The sequence below is a fragment of the Gorilla gorilla genome, chromosome 10, assembly GCF_029281585.2.
Source record: "Gorilla gorilla gorilla isolate KB3781 chromosome 10, NHGRI_mGorGor1-v2.1_pri, whole genome shotgun sequence".
Classification (NCBI taxonomy): Eukaryota; Metazoa; Chordata; class Mammalia; order Primates; family Hominidae; genus Gorilla; species Gorilla gorilla.
The window spans coordinates 61694328-61715771 of NC_073234.2; the positions used below are offsets into that span (position 1 = coordinate 61694328).

General features: G+C 36.1%; 1 protein-coding gene across 3 annotated transcripts in view; it reads left to right on the forward strand.

The window, feature by feature from the left end:
* ABCD2 (ATP binding cassette subfamily D member 2) overlaps positions 1-21444 on the forward strand; it is a 74880-nt gene that overhangs the window by 37892 nt on the left and 15544 nt on the right. The window contains exons 8-10 of one of the 3 annotated variants that reach the window (XM_055356944.2): positions 4352-4436; positions 10105-10230; positions 10837-11903. In XM_055356944.2, coding sequence (XP_055212919.1) covers positions 4352-4436; positions 10105-10230; positions 10837-11011 — 386 coding nt within the window. In that variant the 3' untranslated portion in view covers positions 11012-11903. Of the gene's footprint in view, positions 1-4351; positions 4437-7424; positions 10070-10104; positions 10231-10836; positions 11904-21444 lie in introns of those variants that run through there. The other 2 variants (XM_019037827.4, XM_055356946.2) reach the window with 2 other exon arrangements.

Here is a 21444-nt window from a genome sequence, read left to right on the forward strand (position 1 = left end):
GCAAAAACATGGAATCAATGTAAATGCCCATCAATGACAGATTAGATAAAGAAAGTGTGGTAGAGGTCCACCATGGAATATTATGCAGCTAGAAAAAAAGAATGAGATCATATATTTTGTGGGAACATGAATGGAGCTGGAGGCAATCATCCTTAGCAAACTAATGCAGGAACAGAAAACCATATACTTACTGCATGTTCTCACGTTTAAGGAGGGCTAAATGATAAGAACTTACAAGCACAAAGAAGAAAACAACAGAGACTCAGGTCTACTTGAGGATTGGAGGGTGGGAGGCGGGAGAGGAGCAGAAAAGAAAATTATTGGGTACTGGGCTTAATACCTGGATGATGAAATAATATGTACAACAAATCCCCATGAAACGTGTTTACCTATGTAAGAAACCTTCACATGTGCCCCCAAGCCTGAAAGTTAAAAAATAAAATAAAATAAAATAAAACAAAAAATTATATTCACACTTTCAAATAATTCAATAATTCATATAATTTGATAGTTTAGAAAAATGACTGAAATAACAAATGAGACACCAAGTTTAATTTTAAATGTATTTTATGTTCTATTTTACAGCCCACTTACGTTATTAGAAGTAGAGTAGTAGTACAGTGATTGAGAATATGGACTTTTAACTCAGAGTTCTGGAATTAAATCTTGATTAGCCCTGTTCTCTGTATCTTCAACTGTAAAATGAGGATAAATATCTACCTTATAAGTTTTTTGTGAAGATTAAATAAGACTGTATGTAAAACATTAGCACAGTGGCATATGAGTACACAAGAATTAGTAGCTGGCCCCGTCTGGCAGCTCACACCTGTAATCCCAGCACTTTGGGAGGCCGAGGAGGGTAAATAGCTTGAACCTAGGAGGTTGAAACCAGCCTGGGCAACATGGTGAAACCACTTCTCTACAAAACATACAAAAATTATCCGGGAATGGTGGCACACCCCTGTAGTCTCAGCTATTTGGGAGGCTGAGGTGGGAGAATCACCTGAGCCCGCAAAGTCAAGGTTGGAGTGAGCTGTGATTGCATCACTGCACTCCAGCCTAGGCAACAAGAGTGAGACCCTGTCTAAAAAAAAAAATAAATAAAAAATTAGTAGCTAATGGTAATATTAGTAGTTGTAATATTGATACTATACTTTGTCTTTGTGTGATAATGCTTGAAGTTTTATATAACAATATCACATACATTATTTCATTTGATCCTTACAATAAACAAATAAGGCAGGCAAGAAAAATACTTTTAATTTTTGGTATTTGTAATTCCTACTATATATGGAAAGCAGATTAATTTTTTGTTTCATGTGGTCAACTCCTTGGAGTTTCAGAAGGCTGTGGTAGAATAAATGCTACATGTTTATCTTGGGCAAGTTATTTTGAGGACGTTTGAAATCTAATGATCCAAATAGAAATTTAGAATAAACATGAAATATTCTATTCTTTTGGAAGTCATCAAGAGGGTCTAGAACTCTTTCCAAGAATTTTCCAAACTTAAAAATGTAATCGTAATTGTTATGGGCTATTGAGTGCTTACTATGTGGAATTTACATATATCATCTTATTTAATATCCATAATAGTCCAATGATGTAGGTTTTACTATCTTCATCTTAAAGATTAATTTCAGAAATTTAGTAACTTACTCAGAGTCCCATGGCAAGTTGTGGGACAGGGATTCAAGCACAGATCTGACTTGAAAGTCAGTGTTCTATGCGAGGGTATGCCACTATACTATGGTAACTCCTAGCTTTTTAAACAATAATAAAAACTATTATATCCTTGCACATAAAAAAAAACTTCAAGGAAACCTGTTTTACTTGCTTAATTCTTAAACCTGAAATATTTAAGCAAGGCAGGAAAACACTTAAATTTGCAAGTGCATTATTTAATTTGAAAGAAGCCTACTGAAGTTCTATTTAGACCAGCTAATCCTTTGGTTGGTATAATAAAAATAGAATTAAAAACTACATTCCATTCCATCAACTAGGTTACAAAACAGGAAAGCATAAAAGGGTTAACAAATGGACATGAACTAAAGAAGAGTATACATCTCTAGGAAGCAGGAAAATCATTCTCTTCTTTGCCGACTTTGTCTCACTAAATCAGGGTCAGAGGCAACATTATGACTCAGAGTTTTGATTTATGTGTTCCGTGATCATGCAATATTGCCTGCCTACAAAAACCTTTGGGTTTAGTAGAACAAAGAACGTGATTTATTAAAATATGTAAAAGTTAAAGTGTCCTTTGACCCAAATACTTTTCTCTTGTGCCATGTTTTCAGGGGGCAGGGAAAAAAAAAAGTTAAGCCCAGAATATTTCTCCACTGCATAGTAATCCAAGTCTATTTCTCAAATCATCACTTACATTTCATAAATACTATGAAATTCAATCACAGGGAAAGTTTTATTTCAACAGTTTTCCCTAGAAGCAAGAACTCTAAATCAGATGGTATTTTAAGATTATTTTTCCTAACATAAAATTTTAAGGATTTGTCTATTTCCTATGTGTATTTTCTTATTTAAAAAATGACAATTTCTGGAAGTTTACCCAAGAAAATGAACAGTGATTTCCTCTGGAGAGTGAGATTTCAGGTGTCACTGGGAAATAGGGAAAGTCTCCTTTTCACTCCAGATATTTTTTATTGATAATTTTTCATATATTGTATTACCTTTATTGTATGTCTTTGCTTATTTAATTTTTGGAGTAACACTTTCACATAATTCATAAATGAAAGGGCATTTTTAAATGTACTCTAAAAAATTCTTCCAATTCCTGTTTCCTTCCATCCAGTTGCACCTATCCCCATCAGGCAACCATTGTTTTGTTTCTTTTTTATGCTTTTATACATTTTTTAATGCAATGTACTTTGTAGCGGTAATTTTAAAGGAAGAAGATGGTAAGAAACATAAAGATGCATTTTATGCTTAACAATTAATATATGTTATTTCATCAAACCCTCTAAACTTTTGGATTTCAAAAACAAGTCCAAATTTTTCTTCTCACCAGCAAAAGAATCAAATAATCATTTTTGATAATTTGACTTTTCAGATACACAGTACACATAAAGCAATGAGGGCTATTTTCTTTCCTGTTGACCAAGATTATTTCAAAATTTAGTGGTAAAAATTTCAAAATTTTAATGGTAAAAATTCAGCTGAGCAAGTAAAAAGATGACAGAGAACATGGATTTTTTCCAAAGATGAGAGTTAATCCCTGAACACTTAGGATTTAGAAATTTTGCTGTTTAAGTATCTGTTAGGTTTTGGCATCATTTTCTTGTTTGAAAATCAGACTCTCCAGCAGTGGAACTATGGTTTTATTTTTAAGTAATCTTTAAAAAATCTAATTAAAAAATTAAGGTAGGCTTATTATAAAATTTTAGAATTTTATAAAAATGAATAACTTAGGAAATGAATCTAATTCTGTTCTTGGAAGTATATGTGTATGTGTTTCAGAAAGACAATGATGATATACACAATTCTGAAACTTGATTTTTAATGTACAGATATTCTGGGCACATTTTCATATTAATATACAAGACCTACTCTATTTGTAAGAAAAATAGAATGCTTGTTTTTTGAATAAATATCAAACAGAAAGTCAACAGTTAAGATGTTTTAAGAGATAGCATGCATGGAAAAACTATAAAAGCATCAGATAGACCTGAATATAAATCCCAGTTCTGACATCTCAAGATGTCACAAGAATTAGTAGCTGGCCCCATCCGGCAGCTCACACCAGTAGTCCCAGCACTTTGGAAGGCTGAGGAGGGTAAATAGCTCGAACCTAGGAGGTTGAAACCAGACATGTGTAAACCTAGACATGTTGATTACTCCATGAACTGTAGGTTGCTCACTTATAAAATGCAAGAAATAAAATCTGTCTTACAAAACTGTGAAATATATGATAAGAGAACTCACATAAAGTGCTAGGCACAGGGGAGCCACCTAAATTAGTTCCTTTCTTACCCTTTGTAGACTTTGTAATTGACATATGAAAATTTGTTGGGTCTTTTCTCCCATCTCCCTCCAAGATAAGTATAAGCCTATCAACCCACTGGAGACACTGAGAAACAAACACAGTTTTTAAAGTGTCAGTGTTTAGAATTCTTGTAAGATCATTTGTCAGTATAAGAAGTTATTACCATCAGAAGAATATCAAATCTAAAACAAAATGCTTATACATGAGGCTCTGTAGTTTATCCAAGCATATATTCTATAAAATACCAAGTTCTTCATGTTGACAATTTGAATTTGTCAGGAATCACTTGTCTAGGGTAGAAATAGTAACAATTAAACAAATGATTTATAAAAATGTATATTTTTTTATTTTCTTAAGGATGGGATGCTGTTATGGACTGGAAAGATGTCCTGTCAGGAGGGGAAAAGCAAAGAATGGGCATGGCTCGTATGTTTTATCATAAGTAAGTATACTAAATTCAGGTAACTACTAGTCCATTGTTGTAACCAAACCAAGCAACAATAAGAACAACAAAAGTTTGGACAGGATTTATCGTCTTCATCTGTAGCTTAAAAATATCTTACTACAAAATTAGTGCATAGAGTTCACAGTTGGTTTTTTTGTTTGTTTGTTTGTTTTTGAGACAGAGTCTTGCTCTGTCAGCCAGGCTGGAGTGCAGTGGCACGATCTTGGCTCACTGCAACCTCCGTCTCCCAGGCCCAAGCAATTCTCCTGTCTCAGCCTCCCAAGTAGCTGGAATTACAGGCGTGTGCCACCATGCCCGGCTAATTTTTGTGTTTTTAGTAAAGACGGGGTTTCACCATGTTGGCCAGGCTGGTCTTGAACTCCTAACTTCAGGTGATCCGCCCGCCTTGGCCTCCCAAAGTGCTGGGATTACAAGCGTGAGCCACCATGACTGGCCAAATTATTTTTTCTTATAGTAGAATCTCCAAGTATTTGTTTTTCTATTTCTTTCATGTTGAGTAATGTTAGATGAAATAATGTGTACAAAGGACTAAATTAAATTTTTATGTATCCTAAGTTTGAAATAATGATTATTAATTTTAAAATATGAAGACTATACAATCACTATGATACTTGTGTAAATCCAATAGGTAGACATTCAGTAAAACTTTCTGAATTAAATTATTAAATTCAAGGTAAGTCAACTTTTTAACCATTCAGCAGCCTATTAAACCAGTAATGCTCTCCCCCTTGAAATTCAAAGCCATAGCCAATGGAAAAAGGGACCATTCTGCGTAGGTTTCAATGGATTGAGAAAAATTAAGAGGCAGGAAATAATTGCTTCTGATAAAACATTTTTAATTGTAACTAGCTTCATAGCCTTTTGAGTTTAAGGATATCAAGCAGAAGACATGGGAAGGAAATATTAAAGCCCTTCTGATTCTCCTGATTCATTCCATTCCCCCTCCCAACCCCCTTGGATCTCTGGCAATAAGAACCTGAGTTTTGCGGCACAGAAGGTTGTCAGAAACTATGTTACTCACTTTTTTTTTTTTTTTGAGACAGAGTCTTGCTCTGTCGCCCAGGCTGGAGTGCAGTGGCACCATCTCGGCTCACTGCAAGCTCCGCCTCCCGGGTTCACGTCATTCTCCTGCCTCAGCCTCCTGAGTAGCTGGGACTACAGGTGCCCGCCACCAAGCCCGGCTAATTTTTTGTATTTTTAGTAGAGACGGGGTTTCACCGTGTTAGCCAGGATGGTCTCGATCTCCTGACCTCGTGATCCGCCCGCCTTGGCCTCCCAAAGTACTGGGATTACAGGCGTAAGCCACCTCACCCGGCCCTCACTTTTAATAATTAAGTCTTGGGCAAAAAGGACCAAATAATTATGTACATGAATTCATGAATGGGCCATAAATGATGGCAGATGCAGCACTCTTGTGTGAGTTGTTGTGAAAGTAGTAACATTTTATAGAGAACTTTAAAAATTATGTCAAGTATGTATTATCGAACACCTAGCAATTAGTTGGCCCACACTAAGCACTCAGTTGGCTATTCATTTTTTTAAAAGCCTTTAATTATGGAAAAAAAGTCAAACTTCATCAAAAAAGAGAAATTGTTGTAAGAACCCCATATTCTCATTACACTGATTTAACAAGTCTAATGTTTTGTTACACTTGATTTATCTACTCATTTTTTTAAATTTCTAAAGTATTTTAAAGCAAATCACAGGTATTATGATATTTTTCCCTAAATACTTTGAGAACAGTCTCTGAAATATTAGGATATATTCTTACATAATAACTTGTCACAATAATACCTAATTAAATTAGTAATAATTATTTAAAGTTATTTAATATATGGTTCATATTCAAAGTTTCCCTAATTGTCTCAAAAATATCTTTTTACACTGATTTGTTCAAACCTGGATCTAAACAAGTTTCACACATTGCATTTTATTGTTACATCTCTTAATTCCTTTTTAATCTAAAGAGTCTCTCCTCCTCCCAGGCCCCACCTACCTTTTATACCTTTGTCTTGCTGAAGGAATTGGGTTAATTGTCCCGTAGAATGTTGCCTATTCTAGATTTACCTCATTGCTACCTTATCAGGTAAATCTGGGTAGGGGTCCTTTATCTTGTTCCCCGATCTCCCATTTTTTTCCGTAAACTGGAAATTAGAGCAAAGAGCTTGATGAGATTTAGGTTCAGCCTTTTGAATAAGAACATAGCATAAAAAATGATTTAAAGAATTTTATTAAAATATAATATGTTCATTTTATAAAAGTAGAAAATGTATATAAGTAAAAAGAAGAAAAAATCTGTTATCTCATTAGCGATTATCTCATTAGCTGTTATCTTATTAACACTGTTAAAATTTTGGACATTTTAAATTATTCAAATTTTAAATTACTGTAACATTTAAACACTGTTAAAATTTTGGGATTTTTTTTCCCAGTCTTGGTAATATGCAAAAATTCGTTATTTTTATTATTTTGATGTAGCTATTTTCATAAAGCATATTATAATTTATATCCTTTTTATTTCATATGTAATTATGTGCTTTTCTGTATTACTATATAATAGTTAACCAGGGCTTATTGTTATTGTACTAAAGTTTATATACCAAATACACATATTTTAGGTATACAATTGGATGACTTTTATAAATGTTTCTACATTATGTAACCAATACCCCAATCAAGATAAAAAACATTTCTGTTACCCTGGGAAGATTACTCATCCTCCCTTCCAATCCAGTCCCCTCTAGACATTTCTGTCCTGATTTCTGTCACCATAAATTGGTTTTGCTTGTTGTATAACTTCAGGTAAATTAAATCACACACTAAATATTATTTTTGTGTTTAGCTGGGATTTTTAGTGAGAAAAATTATTCGTTGTGTTCATAACATGTTATTTATAATAATGTACATTTAAGAATATGGCTAGCTAAAAATATAAACTAAATTTTGCTAATTTGGGATTTTCAGTGACGTGTATTTTGGGATACTCCTTTCTCAGAAGATGTAGTGAAATTCAAGAGTAAACTTTACAGCTTGATCCCGGGCGCGGTGGATCACGCCTATAATCCCAGCACTTCGGGAGGGCGAGGCCGGTGGATCATGAGGACAGGAGATCCAGACCATCCTGGCCAACATAGTGAAACCCCGTCTCTACAAAAATTAAAAAAAATTAGCCAGGCATGGTGGCGGGCGCCTATAGTCCCAGCTACTCGGGAGGCTGAGGCAGCGGAATCACTTGAACCCAGGAGGCGGAGATTGCAGTGAGCCGAGATGGTGCCACTGCACTCCAACCTGGCAATAGTATGAGACTCCGTCTCAAAAACAACAACAACAAAAACTTTACAGCTTGGCATTTATGACCAGCTGTTACCCACTATCACCCTGAATCTGTTTGGGTCTAGGCCATAAGTACCCAGTAATATGATCACCAGCATAGAAATATAATATGGTGGAATGTAAAATTTAGCCATAAATTTCTCACTGTATCAGTGTGTTAATAAAATAAACCTTGTAATAAATAGCAAGTGGCATTAATAAATGTTAACCCAAAGAGATTTCACATATCTGTAACCTGAAATAAATACTTGGTGTTTGTGTAACTAAAATATTTTGGATATAATGTGATAATGAGTGAAGATAAGTCACAAGTATATCAGTGGAAAGAAAATTTAGTGAGCCATATAAAGATCAATGAAGAAGAGCAAGTGGTTGAAAAGCACAATCTTTTGACAAAAGATAAAAGGAATTTTAGGTATTCAATCTAGTGAAGAGAAAGTTTAACAATAGGAAACTGCCTTCCCTCATTCTCAAATGATTTAAAGTTTGAATTGTGATGTGAAAGACTTGAGCTGGCAAAAATCAAGAACTTTAGCAGGAAGTACTAAGCATCACAATAGTATTCTCTTTTTGAGAGGATTTTAAATGTTTTAATAGCTCAAGAATGATTGAAAAAGTCCTGTCTTAAGGGGGATAGATTAAATCCTTCACGAAGCCCATTCTACTGATGATACACAAAGCAAAAAGGAAAGCAAATCTGAGAAACAATATTACCTAATGCTTTTTTTCTTATATCAGTATCGGATTTTAGCTATTGCTTGATATATTCAAGTACACACACAAACACACACACACACACACCAGCCCTGCCAAGGAAACTAAAACATGTGATCTTACATCTGCTAGAGTAGAGGTTGCTATGACAACAGAGTGTAAGATGCATACATTTTTCTAATTCTAAAATGGTATATTTTCTCTGTTTCGATCAAGGCACTCTGAAAAATAAGCCAAAATGCAATAAACATGTTAATCACTGGAAAGAGGTTTACACAAAAGGAAAATTTTACTCAACCTTTCACTTTTATACTTCCTTTACTTCTTCCTCTTGTTCACTTAAAAATATCATTCATCCACAAAACAGAAAATAACTCTGAGACAAAGAAGTAATGCTTAATACTTAAACCAGAACAGTAACCAAAGGTCAAGCAGTGACACTACTTCCGTTGATGTTGTCATGGAGAACATGCACTGATCTTTTATTCTTTGCATAGGGAGCAGTTTTAGAGTCTTTGACTCCTGTATCTATTAGCCCTGACTACCTGACCTGTGGTAGGTAACTGGATTCTATTAATAAGCAAATCCATTTTAGGACAGTAACTTACAGGGCAAATAATGATTTATTCTGATAAGAAATTACTGATTTTCGTTTTTTAAACTTTTTTGTCATTTTATTTTTAAAAATCAGAATATTTTTTGTAAAGGAAATTGTCCCGGCAAATACCTGATACTGATTTTCAACTCCAAATTGAATAGTAAATGACAGTGTAAGAGTTGACTTTGTTCCCATTAACTAAGCTAAGTCATGCTAAGTACCAACGGTCCAGAGGGACTTGAAAGAAGAAAGGGAAAGGACAAAGAAAAGTAAGAGCAGGGGGTGAGATGACAGGGAGAAAGGATAAGCAGAGGGAAACAATGGCAAGTGATAAGATGACTCTGATAACAGACACGCATTATCAAAGTAAAAAAGAAGCTTAAAAAATTGTCCAATATACTTAGAAAAATATTTACTTTTTCTCCTAAGAATTTGATTCTGGAGCATGGTTCCAATATTATGAGGTTAAATGTGTGTTATAAATTTGTAAGATGAGCCACATTCACTCTCGCAGTCTTATAGTGATGAAATTCCATTAGTAATGCTTAGGTATTCATATTGCTGATAAAATAATCTTCTCATTGAATCTTTGCTAACAGGGCTGTGGCCTGTTTGATAATTAGCTACTGCAATGTATTTTTCATGTAGTTAGTCAGACCCTTCTCACCAACAATGAACCTGCTTTCTGCAGGAAAAGGTACTCAGTGACCTGCCTCATCTTTCCTATGTCTCATATTTGTGATTCATTCATCTACAAGACAATAAAGCTTATTGTATTATTAGAAAGCATCAGGAAATCTATTTAAATGTATTAAAAATGTGATATTATAGTCCAAAGAATGGGACAACTACTTTTTTGCTTTATCATTTATTGCCTTTAATAATGCCATATTCTTTTTTGCTCCTTTAAAATTGTTAGCAATGCAACTCATATTGTCCAAAGAAAAACTTACAGTTCATATAGCAAAATAATTAATTTTTGTGTGTACTTTTTAAAAGACCAAAATATGCCTTGCTGGATGAATGTACCAGTGCTGTCAGCATTGATGTCGAAGGAAAGATATTTCAGGCTGCAAAAGGGGCTGGAATTTCCTTACTCTCTATAACACACAGGCCTTCTCTTTGGTAAGTGTTTCTAGTGCTAATTTGTGGTAGATGGTTTTTCCTTAAATTTCTCAAAAAATAACTTTGCTAAACTTTTCACAGTAGAGGGTAGGGTATTTCACTTATTTTCTACCCATATTTCTCTTAAGTTGCACATTAGTAGCTTAGATACTCCCTACCTAATATCATTAGTGTATTATTTGAATTATCATCACTTTCCAGTAATTCTTAAAAGACATGGAAAAATCCAGTGATTTATTTTAATGGAAAATATTTATCATTACCCAGTAACATGTACTGGGAAAAATATATTTATATATTTGTACATCATTCTTTTAGTCCTTTCTCTAAAACCCAGGAAAGTAAAATCCGGGGAAAAAAATATATGTACACACAACTTGATATTCCCCCAAAGGATTAAGTGGAGAAAACACAGGTGGTGGTGGGGAAGGGGGTAGGGCTTATTTTTAGTTGGTTTAAAGAAAAATGAGCTAAATTTTTTTAGAACTAATATCTCATAAAACCATATAGAATTTCCCTTTCAAATAAAGATGCTAATTTTACAATTCCCCTACTTTTCCATTGATTCATCATCATCATAATAGTTGAGCACTTAATCTGTTCCAGGTACATCTTATTTAAGCCTCACAACAACCCTGTGGAATTTAGGAAATCTAATCCTCCTATTTTACAGATGAAGAAACTGAGAACTAGAAAAGTGAGATACTTCCATGATCACATACTCTGTACTACAGCACACAGCTTTCATTATAAGGAACTCAAAGTGTATCTCATGCATTAACCATAATTACTACATTCTCTACTTTTGCATTTCTATTTAATCAATGAAAATTTTTTCTTTTGACTTCTTAGTAACTATAACTGTCTCTATATATGCTTTGGCCTCCTGTTTTCTAAAGGACTGCACAGGATTCCTCCTCTCTCTCTTTCTGGCTGCAGCATTCTGTGGCAGGTGGCTGATCAGATTTCATGCCAAAGTTGTCATCATGTACATGGCTTCAAATCTAGCCTAGTAGCAAGCATTATTGGAATTAATCCTTGAAGCCCTTCTAGACCTTTGACCTTATAAAGAATGTTTACATTAAAATTGTTAGCAAACAGTATTCATCCAATCAGGCTTTTATTGTTCAAAATTCTTTGACTCTGAGTTTCATTTATATTGAAAAGATAATCTATTTTCACACTCAGTTTAAACCTTCAGATTTTTCAGAATTTTTTAAAAATATACTTTCTGGATCTAGTCCAGCATGAGTTAGGATCCATGCCAATGAATATGCTTCCTCTGACTTTTATCCTGAAGAAGACCAACAGGACCTAGATCTTTAAGACAATAATGACATTTGCCTGTAAATCCTCTGAATCAAGGACAACACAGAGCTAGGCCAGTACTCTTGAGCCCTTTTTGGTATGAACCTTAATTTCCAGACTTTCTCCCAAATTAATCACATGTTGGGACATATTAGGCTTGGAGTTTTTCTGACCTGTGTTAGTGGATTTATTATGCTATCCTGCCATTCAATTCCGTACTCAAGTAGCCTTAGGAGGCATTGAAAGCAAATATAGCCATTGTTTCCTCAATTGAGGGAACAAATATTCTTTTTAAGTAAATAACAAAATCTGTAAGGCTATGCCTTTTGACAAGAAACACATTTTTAATTGCAGCTACCCAAGTACATTTCTCCACAAAACAAAACAACATGTTAGTTCTGATTTTTTTATTTAGCTTTGCCATTTCAGGTTGTCATTTCTGATTATTCTTTCTCTCAGGGAACATAAAAATTTCATTTCCCCTGAATAGATTTCAGAAGTGGGGAAAGATGTGTCATATTTTTCCCATAACAACAAATGAGTAATTGTTGATTGTAAAGATTAAAATCAATACTAGTGTCTGAAGAAGTAAAAATTTATAGAAGCTTATTAAAATTTCTGATTCCTGGATAGAATTATAGCTGTATAACCATCACTTTCCTAAGCTTTTTCCTATTTGTGAAGGAAGTTTAAAGATTATCTCAAATGAGTTTCAGTTAAAATAGATAAACCCTGAAATATTATCTCAGCTTGTAATATAGAACATGCCTTTGAATCTCAGGGTATGAAACGCCTACACAGTTGGTTCCTCCCATGTAGAAATCAAATAATGTTGTAAGACCAGAGTGATGAGCCAAACCATCATTATACATCGAAGGTGGGGTTTGCCCAATATATGAATGACCATGTATGAGTGAGATCATGTGGTATTTGTCTTTCTGAGCCTAGCTTATTTAACTTACTATAATGTCCTCCAGGTTCTTCCATGTTTTTGTAAGTGGTGGGATTTTATTCTTTTTTACAGTGGAGTAGTATTCCATCATGTATATATATAACATTCTTTATCTTTTCATCCATTGATGGACACTAGGGTTGATTCCATATGTTGGCTGTAAAAATAGTGCTGCAATAAACATGGGAGTGCAGTTATCTCTTTGACATACTGAGATCATTTCCTTTGCATATATTCCCAGTGGGGGATTGCTGGATCATTTTGTAGTTCTATTTTTAACATTTTGAGGAACCTCCTTACTGTTTTCCATGATGGCTGTACTAATTTATATTCCCACCAAAGGTGTGTAAGAGTTCCCTTTCTTCCACATCCTCACCAACACTTTCTGTCATTTTCTTAATAGCCATTCTGACAAGAGTGAGGTGATTTGAATTTACCTAATGATTAGTGTTGTTGAGCATTTTTTGATATGCCTGTTTGTCATTTGTGTATATCTTCTTTTGAGAAATGTTCATTCAGCTCTTCTGTCCATTTTGTAATCAGGTTATTCATTTTCTTGCTATTTAGTTGTTTGAATTTCTTATATATGTTGGCTGTTATCATATATATAGTTTCCAAATATTGTCTCCAATTTGATAGGTATCTCTTCATTCTGTTGATTGTTTTCTTTGTTGCACAGAAGCTTTTGAGTTTGATGTAATCCCATTTGTCTATTTTTACTTTTGTTGCCTATGCTCTTGAGGTCATATCCAAAACTCATTGCCCAAATTTCATTGTCATTTCAAACTTATATCCAAATTTCATTGTTATGAAATTTTTGCCCTATGTATTCTAATAATTTCAGGTCTTGTATTGAAGTCTTTAATCCATTTTGAGTTGGTTTTTGCATATGGTGAGCAATAAGGGTCAAATCTCATTCTTCTACCTGTGGATATACACTTTCCCACAATTTATTGAGGATACTGCCCTTTCCCAATAGTGTGTTCTTGGCAACTTTGTTGAAAATCAGTTGACTATAAATACAAGGATTTATTTCTGGGTTCTCTATTCTATTCCTTAAGTCTGTGTGTCTGTTTTTGTGTCAGTACAATGCTGTTTGGGTTGCTACAGTTTTGTAGTATATTTTGACACCAGGTAGTGTGATGGCTCCAGCTTTGTACTTTATGCTCAAGAATTTTTTCACTATTCTGGGTGTTTTGCAGTTGCACACAAATTTTAGAATTTTTTTTCTATTTCTCTGAAGACTATCATTGGCATTTTCATAGGGATTGAATTGAATATGTAGATCACTTCGGGTAGTATTGACATTTTAACAATATTAATTCTTCCAATTCATAAACATGAGATATCATTTTATTTGTGTATGTGTGTCCTCTTCGATTCCTTACATTAATGTTTTATAGTTTCATTGTAGAGACCTTACACCTCCTTGCTTATATTTATGCCTAAGTGTTTAACTTTTTCTAGCTATTGTAAATGGGATTGTTTCCTTGATTTTTTTCACATAATTTGCTGTCAGTGTAGAGAAATGCTACTGATTTTTACATACTGATTTTGTATCTTGCAACTTTACTGAATTCATTTATAAATCTAATGTTTTCTGATGGAGTCTTTAGGACTTTCTATATATAAATGTGGTACATAACATTAACAAAATGAAGGATAAGAACATGTTATCTGGGGGAGTGGAGCCAAGAGGGCCGAATAGGAACAGCTCCAATCTACAGCTCCCAGCATCAGTGATGCAGAAGACAGGTGTTTTTTGCATTTCCAACTGAGGTACCAGGTTCATCTCACTGGGGAGTGTCAGAAAGCGGGTGGAGGACAGTGGGTGCAGACCACCGAGCGTGAGGTGAAGGAGGGCGAGGCATCGGCTCACCCAGGATGCACAAGGGGTCAGGGAATTCCCTTTCCTACTCAAAGTAAGGGGTGACAGACGGCACCTGGAAAATCGGGTCACTTCCACCCTAATACTGCGCTTTTCCAACAGTCTTAGCAAACGGCACACCAGGAGATTATATCCCGCGCACGGCTCAGAGGGTACTACGCCCACGGAGCCTTGCTCATTGCTAGCACAGCAGCCTGAGATCAAACTGCAAGACGGCAGCAAGGCTGGGGAGGGGCGCCCGCCATTGCCAAGGCTTCAGTAGGTAAACAAAGAAGCAGGGAAGCTCCAACTGGGTGGAGCCCACCACAGCTCAAGGAGGCCTGCTTGGATCTGTAGACTTAACCTCTGGGGGTAGGGCATAGACAAACAAAAGGCAGCAGAATACTCTGCAGACTTAAATGTCCCTGTCTGACAGCTTTGAAGAGAGCAGTGGTTCTCACAGCACGCAGCTGGAGATCTGAGAACGGACAGACTGCCTCCTCAAGTGGGTCCCTGACACCCAAGTAGCCTAACTGGGATGCACCCCCCAGTAGGGGCAGACTGACGCCACACACGGCTGGGTACTCCTCTGAGAAAAAACTTCCAGAGGAATGAACAGGCCGCAACATTGGCTGTTCAGGAATATTTGCTGTTCTGCAGCCTCCGCAGCTGATACCCAGACAAACAGGGTCTGGAGTGGACCTCTAGCAAACTCCAACAGACCTGCAGTTGAGGGTCCTGACTGTTAGCAGGAAAACTAACAAACAGAAAGGACATCAACACCAAAACCCCATCTGTAAATCACCACCATCAAAGACCAAAGGTAGATAAAACCACAAAGATGGGGAAAAAACAGAGCAGAAAAACTGGAAACTCTAAAAATCAGAGCACCTCTCCTACTCCAAAGGAACGCAGCTCCTCACCAGCAATGGAACAAAGCTGGATGGAAAATGACTTTGACGAGTTGAGAGAAGAAGGCTTCAGATGATCAAACTACTGCGAGCTAAAGGAGGGAGTTCGAACCCATGGCAAACAAGTAAAAAACCTTGAAAAAAAATTAGACGAATGGCTAACTAGAATAACCAATGCAGAGAAGTCCTTAAAGGACCTGAGGGAGCTGAAAACCATGGCATGAGAACTAACATGGTGAATGCATAAGCCTCAATAGCTGATTCGATCAACTGGAAGAAAGGGTATCAGTGATGGAAGATCAAATGAATGAAATGAAGTGAGAAGAGAAGTTTAGAGAAAAAAGAATAAAAAGAAATGAACAAAGCCTCCAAGAAATATGGGACTATGTGAAAAGGCCAAATCTACATCTGATTGGTGTACCTGAAAGTGATGGGGAGAATGGAACCAAGTTGGAAAACACTCTGCAGGATATTATCCAGGAGAACTTCCCCAATCTAGCAAGGCAGGCCAACATTCAAATTCAGGAAATACAGAGAACGCCACAAAGATGCTCCTCGAGAAGAGCAACTCCAAGACACATAATTGTCAGATTCACCAAAGTTGAAATGAAGGAAAAAATGTTAAGGGCAGCCAGAGAGAAAGGTCGGGTTACCCACAAAGGGAAGCCCATCAGACTAACAGCGGATCTCTCGGCAGAAACTCTACAAGCCAAAAGAGAGTGGGGGCCAATATTCAACATTCTTAAAGAAAAGAATTTTCAACCCAGAATTTCATATCCAGCCAAACTAAGCTTCATAAGTGAAGGAGAAATAAAATCCTTTACAGACAAGCAAATGCTGAGAGATTTTGTCACCACTAGGCCTACCCTAAAAGAGCTCCTGAAGGAAGCACTAAACATGGAAAGGAACAACCGATACCAGCCACTGCAAAAGGATGCGTAATTGTAAAGACCATCCAGGCCAGGAAGAAATTGCATCAACTAATGAGCAAAATAATCAGCTAACATCATAATGACAGGATCAAATTCACACATAACAATATTAACCTTAAATGTAAATGGGCTAAATGCTCCGATTAAAAGACACAAATTGGCAAATTGGATAAAGAGTCAAGACTCATCAGTGTGCTGTATTCAGCAGACCCATCTCACGTTCAGAGACACACATAGGCTCAAAATAAAGGGATGGAGGAAGATCTACAAAGCAAAAGGAAAACAAAAAATGCAGGGGTTGCAATCCTAGTCTCTAATAAAACAGACTTTAAACCAACAAAGATCAAAAGAGACAAAGAAGGCCATTACATAATGGTAAAGGGATCAATTCAACAAGAAGAGCTAACTATTCTAAATGTATATGCACCCAATGCAGAAGCACCCAGATTCATAAAGCAAGTCCTCAGAGACCTAGAAAGAGACTTAGACTCCTGCACAATAATATTGGGAGAGTTTAACACCCCACTGTCAACATTAGACAGATCAATGAGACAGAAAGTTAAGAAGGATATCCAGGAATTGAACTCAGCTCTGCACCAAGCAGACCTAATAGACATCTACAGAACTCTCCACCCCAAATCAACACAATATACATTCTTCTAAGCACCACACCACACCTACTCCAAAATTGACCACATAGTTGGAAGTAAAGCACTCCTCATCAAATGTAAAAGAACAGAAATTATAACAAACTGTCTCTCAGACCACAGTGCAATCAAATTAGAACTCAGGATTAAGAAACTCACTCAAAACCGCTAAACTACATGGAAACTGAACAACCTGCTCCTGAATGACTACTGGGTACATAACGAAATGAAGGCAGAAATAAAGATGTTCTTTGAAACCAATGAGAACAAAGACACAACGTACCAGAATTTCTGGGACACATTCAAAGCAGTGTGTAGAGGGAAATTTATAGCACTAAATGCCCACAAGAGAAAGCAGGAAAGATCTAAAATTGACACCCTAACATCACAATTAAAAGAAAGAGAGGAGCAAGAGCAAACACATTCAAAAGCTAGCAGAAGGCAAGAAATAACTAAGATCAGAGCAGAACTGAAGGAAATAGAGACACAAAAAACCTTTCAAAAAATCAATGAATCCAGGAGCTGGTTTTTTGAAAAGGTCAACAAAATCGGTAGACCGCTAGCAAGACTAATAGAGAAGAAAAGAGAGAAGAATCAAATAGATGCAATAAAAAATGATAAAGGGAATATCACCACTGATCCCACAGAAATACAAACTACCATCAGAGAATACTATAAACACTTCTATGCAAACAAACTAGAAAATCTAGAAGAAATGGATAAATTCCTCGACACATACAACCTCCCAAGACTAAACCAGGAAGGATTTCAATCTCTGAATAAACCAATAACAGGCTCTGAAATTGAGGCAATAATCAATAGCTTACCAACCAAAAAAACTCCAGGACCAGACGGATTCACAGCCGAGTTCTACCAGAGGTACAAGGAGGAACTGGTACCATTCTTTCTGAAACTATTCCAATAAATAGAAAAAGAGGGAATCCTCCCTAACTCATTTTATGAGGCCAGCATCATCCTGATACCAAAGCCGGGCAGAGACACAACAAAAAAAGAGAATTTTAGACCAATATCCCAGATGAACATTAATGCAAAAATCCTCAGTAAAACACTGGCAAACTGAATCCAGCAGCACATCAAAAAGCTTATCCACCATGATCAAGTGGGCTTCATCCCTGGGATGCAAGGCTGGTTCAACATATGCAAATCAATAAATGTAATCCAGCATATACACAGAACCAACGACAAAAACCATAAGATTATCTCAATAGATGCAGAAAAGGCCTTTGACAAAATTCAACAACGCTTCATGCTAAAAACTCTCAATAAATTAGGTATTGATGGGATGCATCTCAAAATAATAAGAGCGATCTATGACAAACCCACAGCCAATACCATACTGAATGGGCAAAAACTGGGAGCATTCCCTTTGAAAACTGGCACAAGACAGGGATGCCCTCTCTCACCACTCCTATTAAACTTAGTGTTAGAAGTTCTGGCCAGGGCAATCAGGCAGGAAAGGAAATAAAGGGGATTATATTAGGAAAAGAGGAAGCCAAGTTGTCCCTGTTTGCAGATGACATGATTGTATACCTAGAAAATCCCACTGTCTCAGCCCAAAATCTCCTTAAGCTGATAAGCAACTTCAGCAAAGTCTCAGGATACAAAATCAATGTACAAAAATCACAAGCATTCTTATACACCAGCAACAGACAAACAGAGAGCCAAATCATGAGTGAACTCCCATTCACAATTGCTTCCAAGAGAACAAAATACCTAGGAATCCAACTTACAAGGGACGTGAAGGACCTCTTCAAGGAGAACTACAAACCACTGCTCAATGAAATAAAAGAGGATACAAACAAATGGAAGAACATTCCATGCTCATGGGTAGGAAGAATCAATATCATGAAAATGGCCATACTGCCCAAGGTAATTTATAGATTCAATGCCATCCCCATCAAGCTACCAATGACTTTCTTCACAGAATTGGAAAAAACTACTTTAAAGTTCATATGGAACTAAAAAAGAGCCCATATTGCCAAGTCGATCCTAAGCCAAAAGAACAAAGCTGGAGGCATCACGCTACCTGACTTCAAACTATACTACAAGGCTACAGTAACCAAAACAGCATGGTACTGATACCAAAACAGAGATATAGCCAATGGAACAGAACAGAGCCCTCAGAAATAATGCCGCATATCTACAACCATCTGATCTTTGACAAACCTGACAAAAACAAGCAATGGGGAAATGATTCCCTATTTAATAAATGGTGCTGGGAAAACTGGCTAGCCATATGTAGAAAGCTGAAACTGGATCCCTTCCTTACACCTTATACAAAAATCAATTCAAGATGGATTAAAGACTTAAATGTTAGACCTAAAACCATAAAAACCCTAGAAGAAAACCTAGACAATACCATTCAGGACATAGGCATGGGCAAGGACTTCATGTCTAAAATACCAAAAGCAATGGCAACAAAAGACAAAATTGACAAATGCGATCTAATTAAACTAAAGAGTTTCTGCACAGCAAAAGAAACTACCATCAGAGTGAACAGGCAACCTACAGAATGGGAGAAAATTTTTGCAATCTACTCATCTGACAAAGGGCTAATATCCAGAATCTACAATGAACTCAAACAAATTTACAAGAAAAAAAAAACAACCCCATCAAAAAGTGGGCAAAGGATATGAACAGACACTTCTCAAAAGAAGACATTTATGCAGCCAAAAGACACATGAAGAAATGCTCATCATCACTGGCCATCAGAGAAATGCAAATCAAAAACCACAATGAGATACCATCTCACACCAGTTAGAATGGCGATTATTAAAAATCAGGAAACAACAGGTGCTGGAGAGGATGTGGAGAAATAGGAACACTTTTACACTGTTGGTGGGACTGTAAACTAGTTTAACCGTTGTGGAAGTCAGTGTGGCGATTCCTCAGGGATCTAGAACTAGAAATACCATTTGACCCAGCCATCCCATTACTGAGTATATACCCAAAGGATTATAAATCATGCTGCTATAAAGACACATGCACACATATGTTTATTGTGGCACTATACACAATAACAAAGACTTGTAATCAAGCCAAATGTCCAACAATGATAGACTGGATTAAGAAAATGTGGCACATATACACCATGGAATACTATGCAGCCATAAAAAATGATGAGTTCATGTCCTTTGTAAGGACATGGATGAAGCTGGAAACCATCATTCTCAGCAAACTATCGCAAGGACAAAAAAACCAAACACCACATGTTCTCACTCATAGGTGGGAATTGAACAATGAGATCACATAGACACAGGAAGGGGAATATCTCACACAGGGGCCTGTTGTGAGGTGGGGGTAGGGTGGAGGGATAGCATTAGGAGATATAACTAATGTTAAATGATGAGTTAATGGGTGCAGCACACCAACATGGCACATGTATACATATGTAACTAACCTGCATGTTGTGCACATGTACCCTAAAACTTAAAGTATAATTAAAAAAAAAAAGAACATGTTATCTGCAGCCAGGAACAATTTATCTTTTTCCTTTATTTAACTTTTTCCTTTATTTATCTTTTTCCTTTCAAATTCAGATGCCTTTTATTTCTTTTTCTTGCCTAATTGCTCTGGGTAGGACTTTCAGTAGTACACTGAATGTAAGTGGCAAAAGTGAGCATTCTTATTCTTACCTTGTTCCGTATCTTACAGAAAACATGTTATTTTTGTTTGTTTGTTTGTTTAGAGTCAGTGTCTCACTCCGTCACCCAGGCTGGACTGCAGAGGTGTGATCATATCCCACTGCAACCAAAAAACCCCTAGGATCAAGTGATCCTCCCACCTTGGCCTCCCAAAGTAGTAAGATTTACAGGCATGAGCCACCATGCCTGGTTGTAGAGGGAAAGTTTTAAACTTTTCCCTTTTCAGTATAGATGTTAGCTGTGGGCTTGTCACATATGGTCTTTATTATGTTGAGCTATGTTCCTCCTATGCTTAGTTTGTTGAGTGTTTTTAGCATAAAAGGATGTTCAATTTTATCAAATGCTTGTTCTGTGTCAATTAAGATAATCATATTTTTTGTCCTTCATTTTGTTAATGTTATGTACCACATTTATTGCTTTGCATATGTTCAACCTTCCTTGCATCTCCAGGATGAATTCCACGTGATCATGGTGAATGACCTTTTTAAAGTGCTGTTGAATTCAGTTTGCTGGTATTTTGTTGATGATTTTTGCATCTATGTTCATCAGGGATATTGGCCTGTAGTTTTCTTTTTCTTGTTGTTGTCTTTTTGTTTGGTTTCAGAATCAGGGTAATGCTGGCCTTGTAGAATAAGTTTGGACGTATTCCTTCCTCTTCAATTTTTGGAATAGTTTGAGAACTAATATTAGTTCTTTAAATATTTGGTAGAATTTGGTAGTTAAGCCATCAGATTCTGGGACTTTCTTGATGTGATTCCATTTCCTTATTTGTTATTTGTCTGTTGACATTTTCTGTTTCTTCATAGTTCAATCTTTGTAGGTTGTATGTGTTCAAAATTTATTCATTTCTTCTAGGTTAATCAATTTGTTGGTTTATAATTGTTTACAACAGTCTCGTCATTCTTTGTATTTCTGTAGTATGAATTATAATT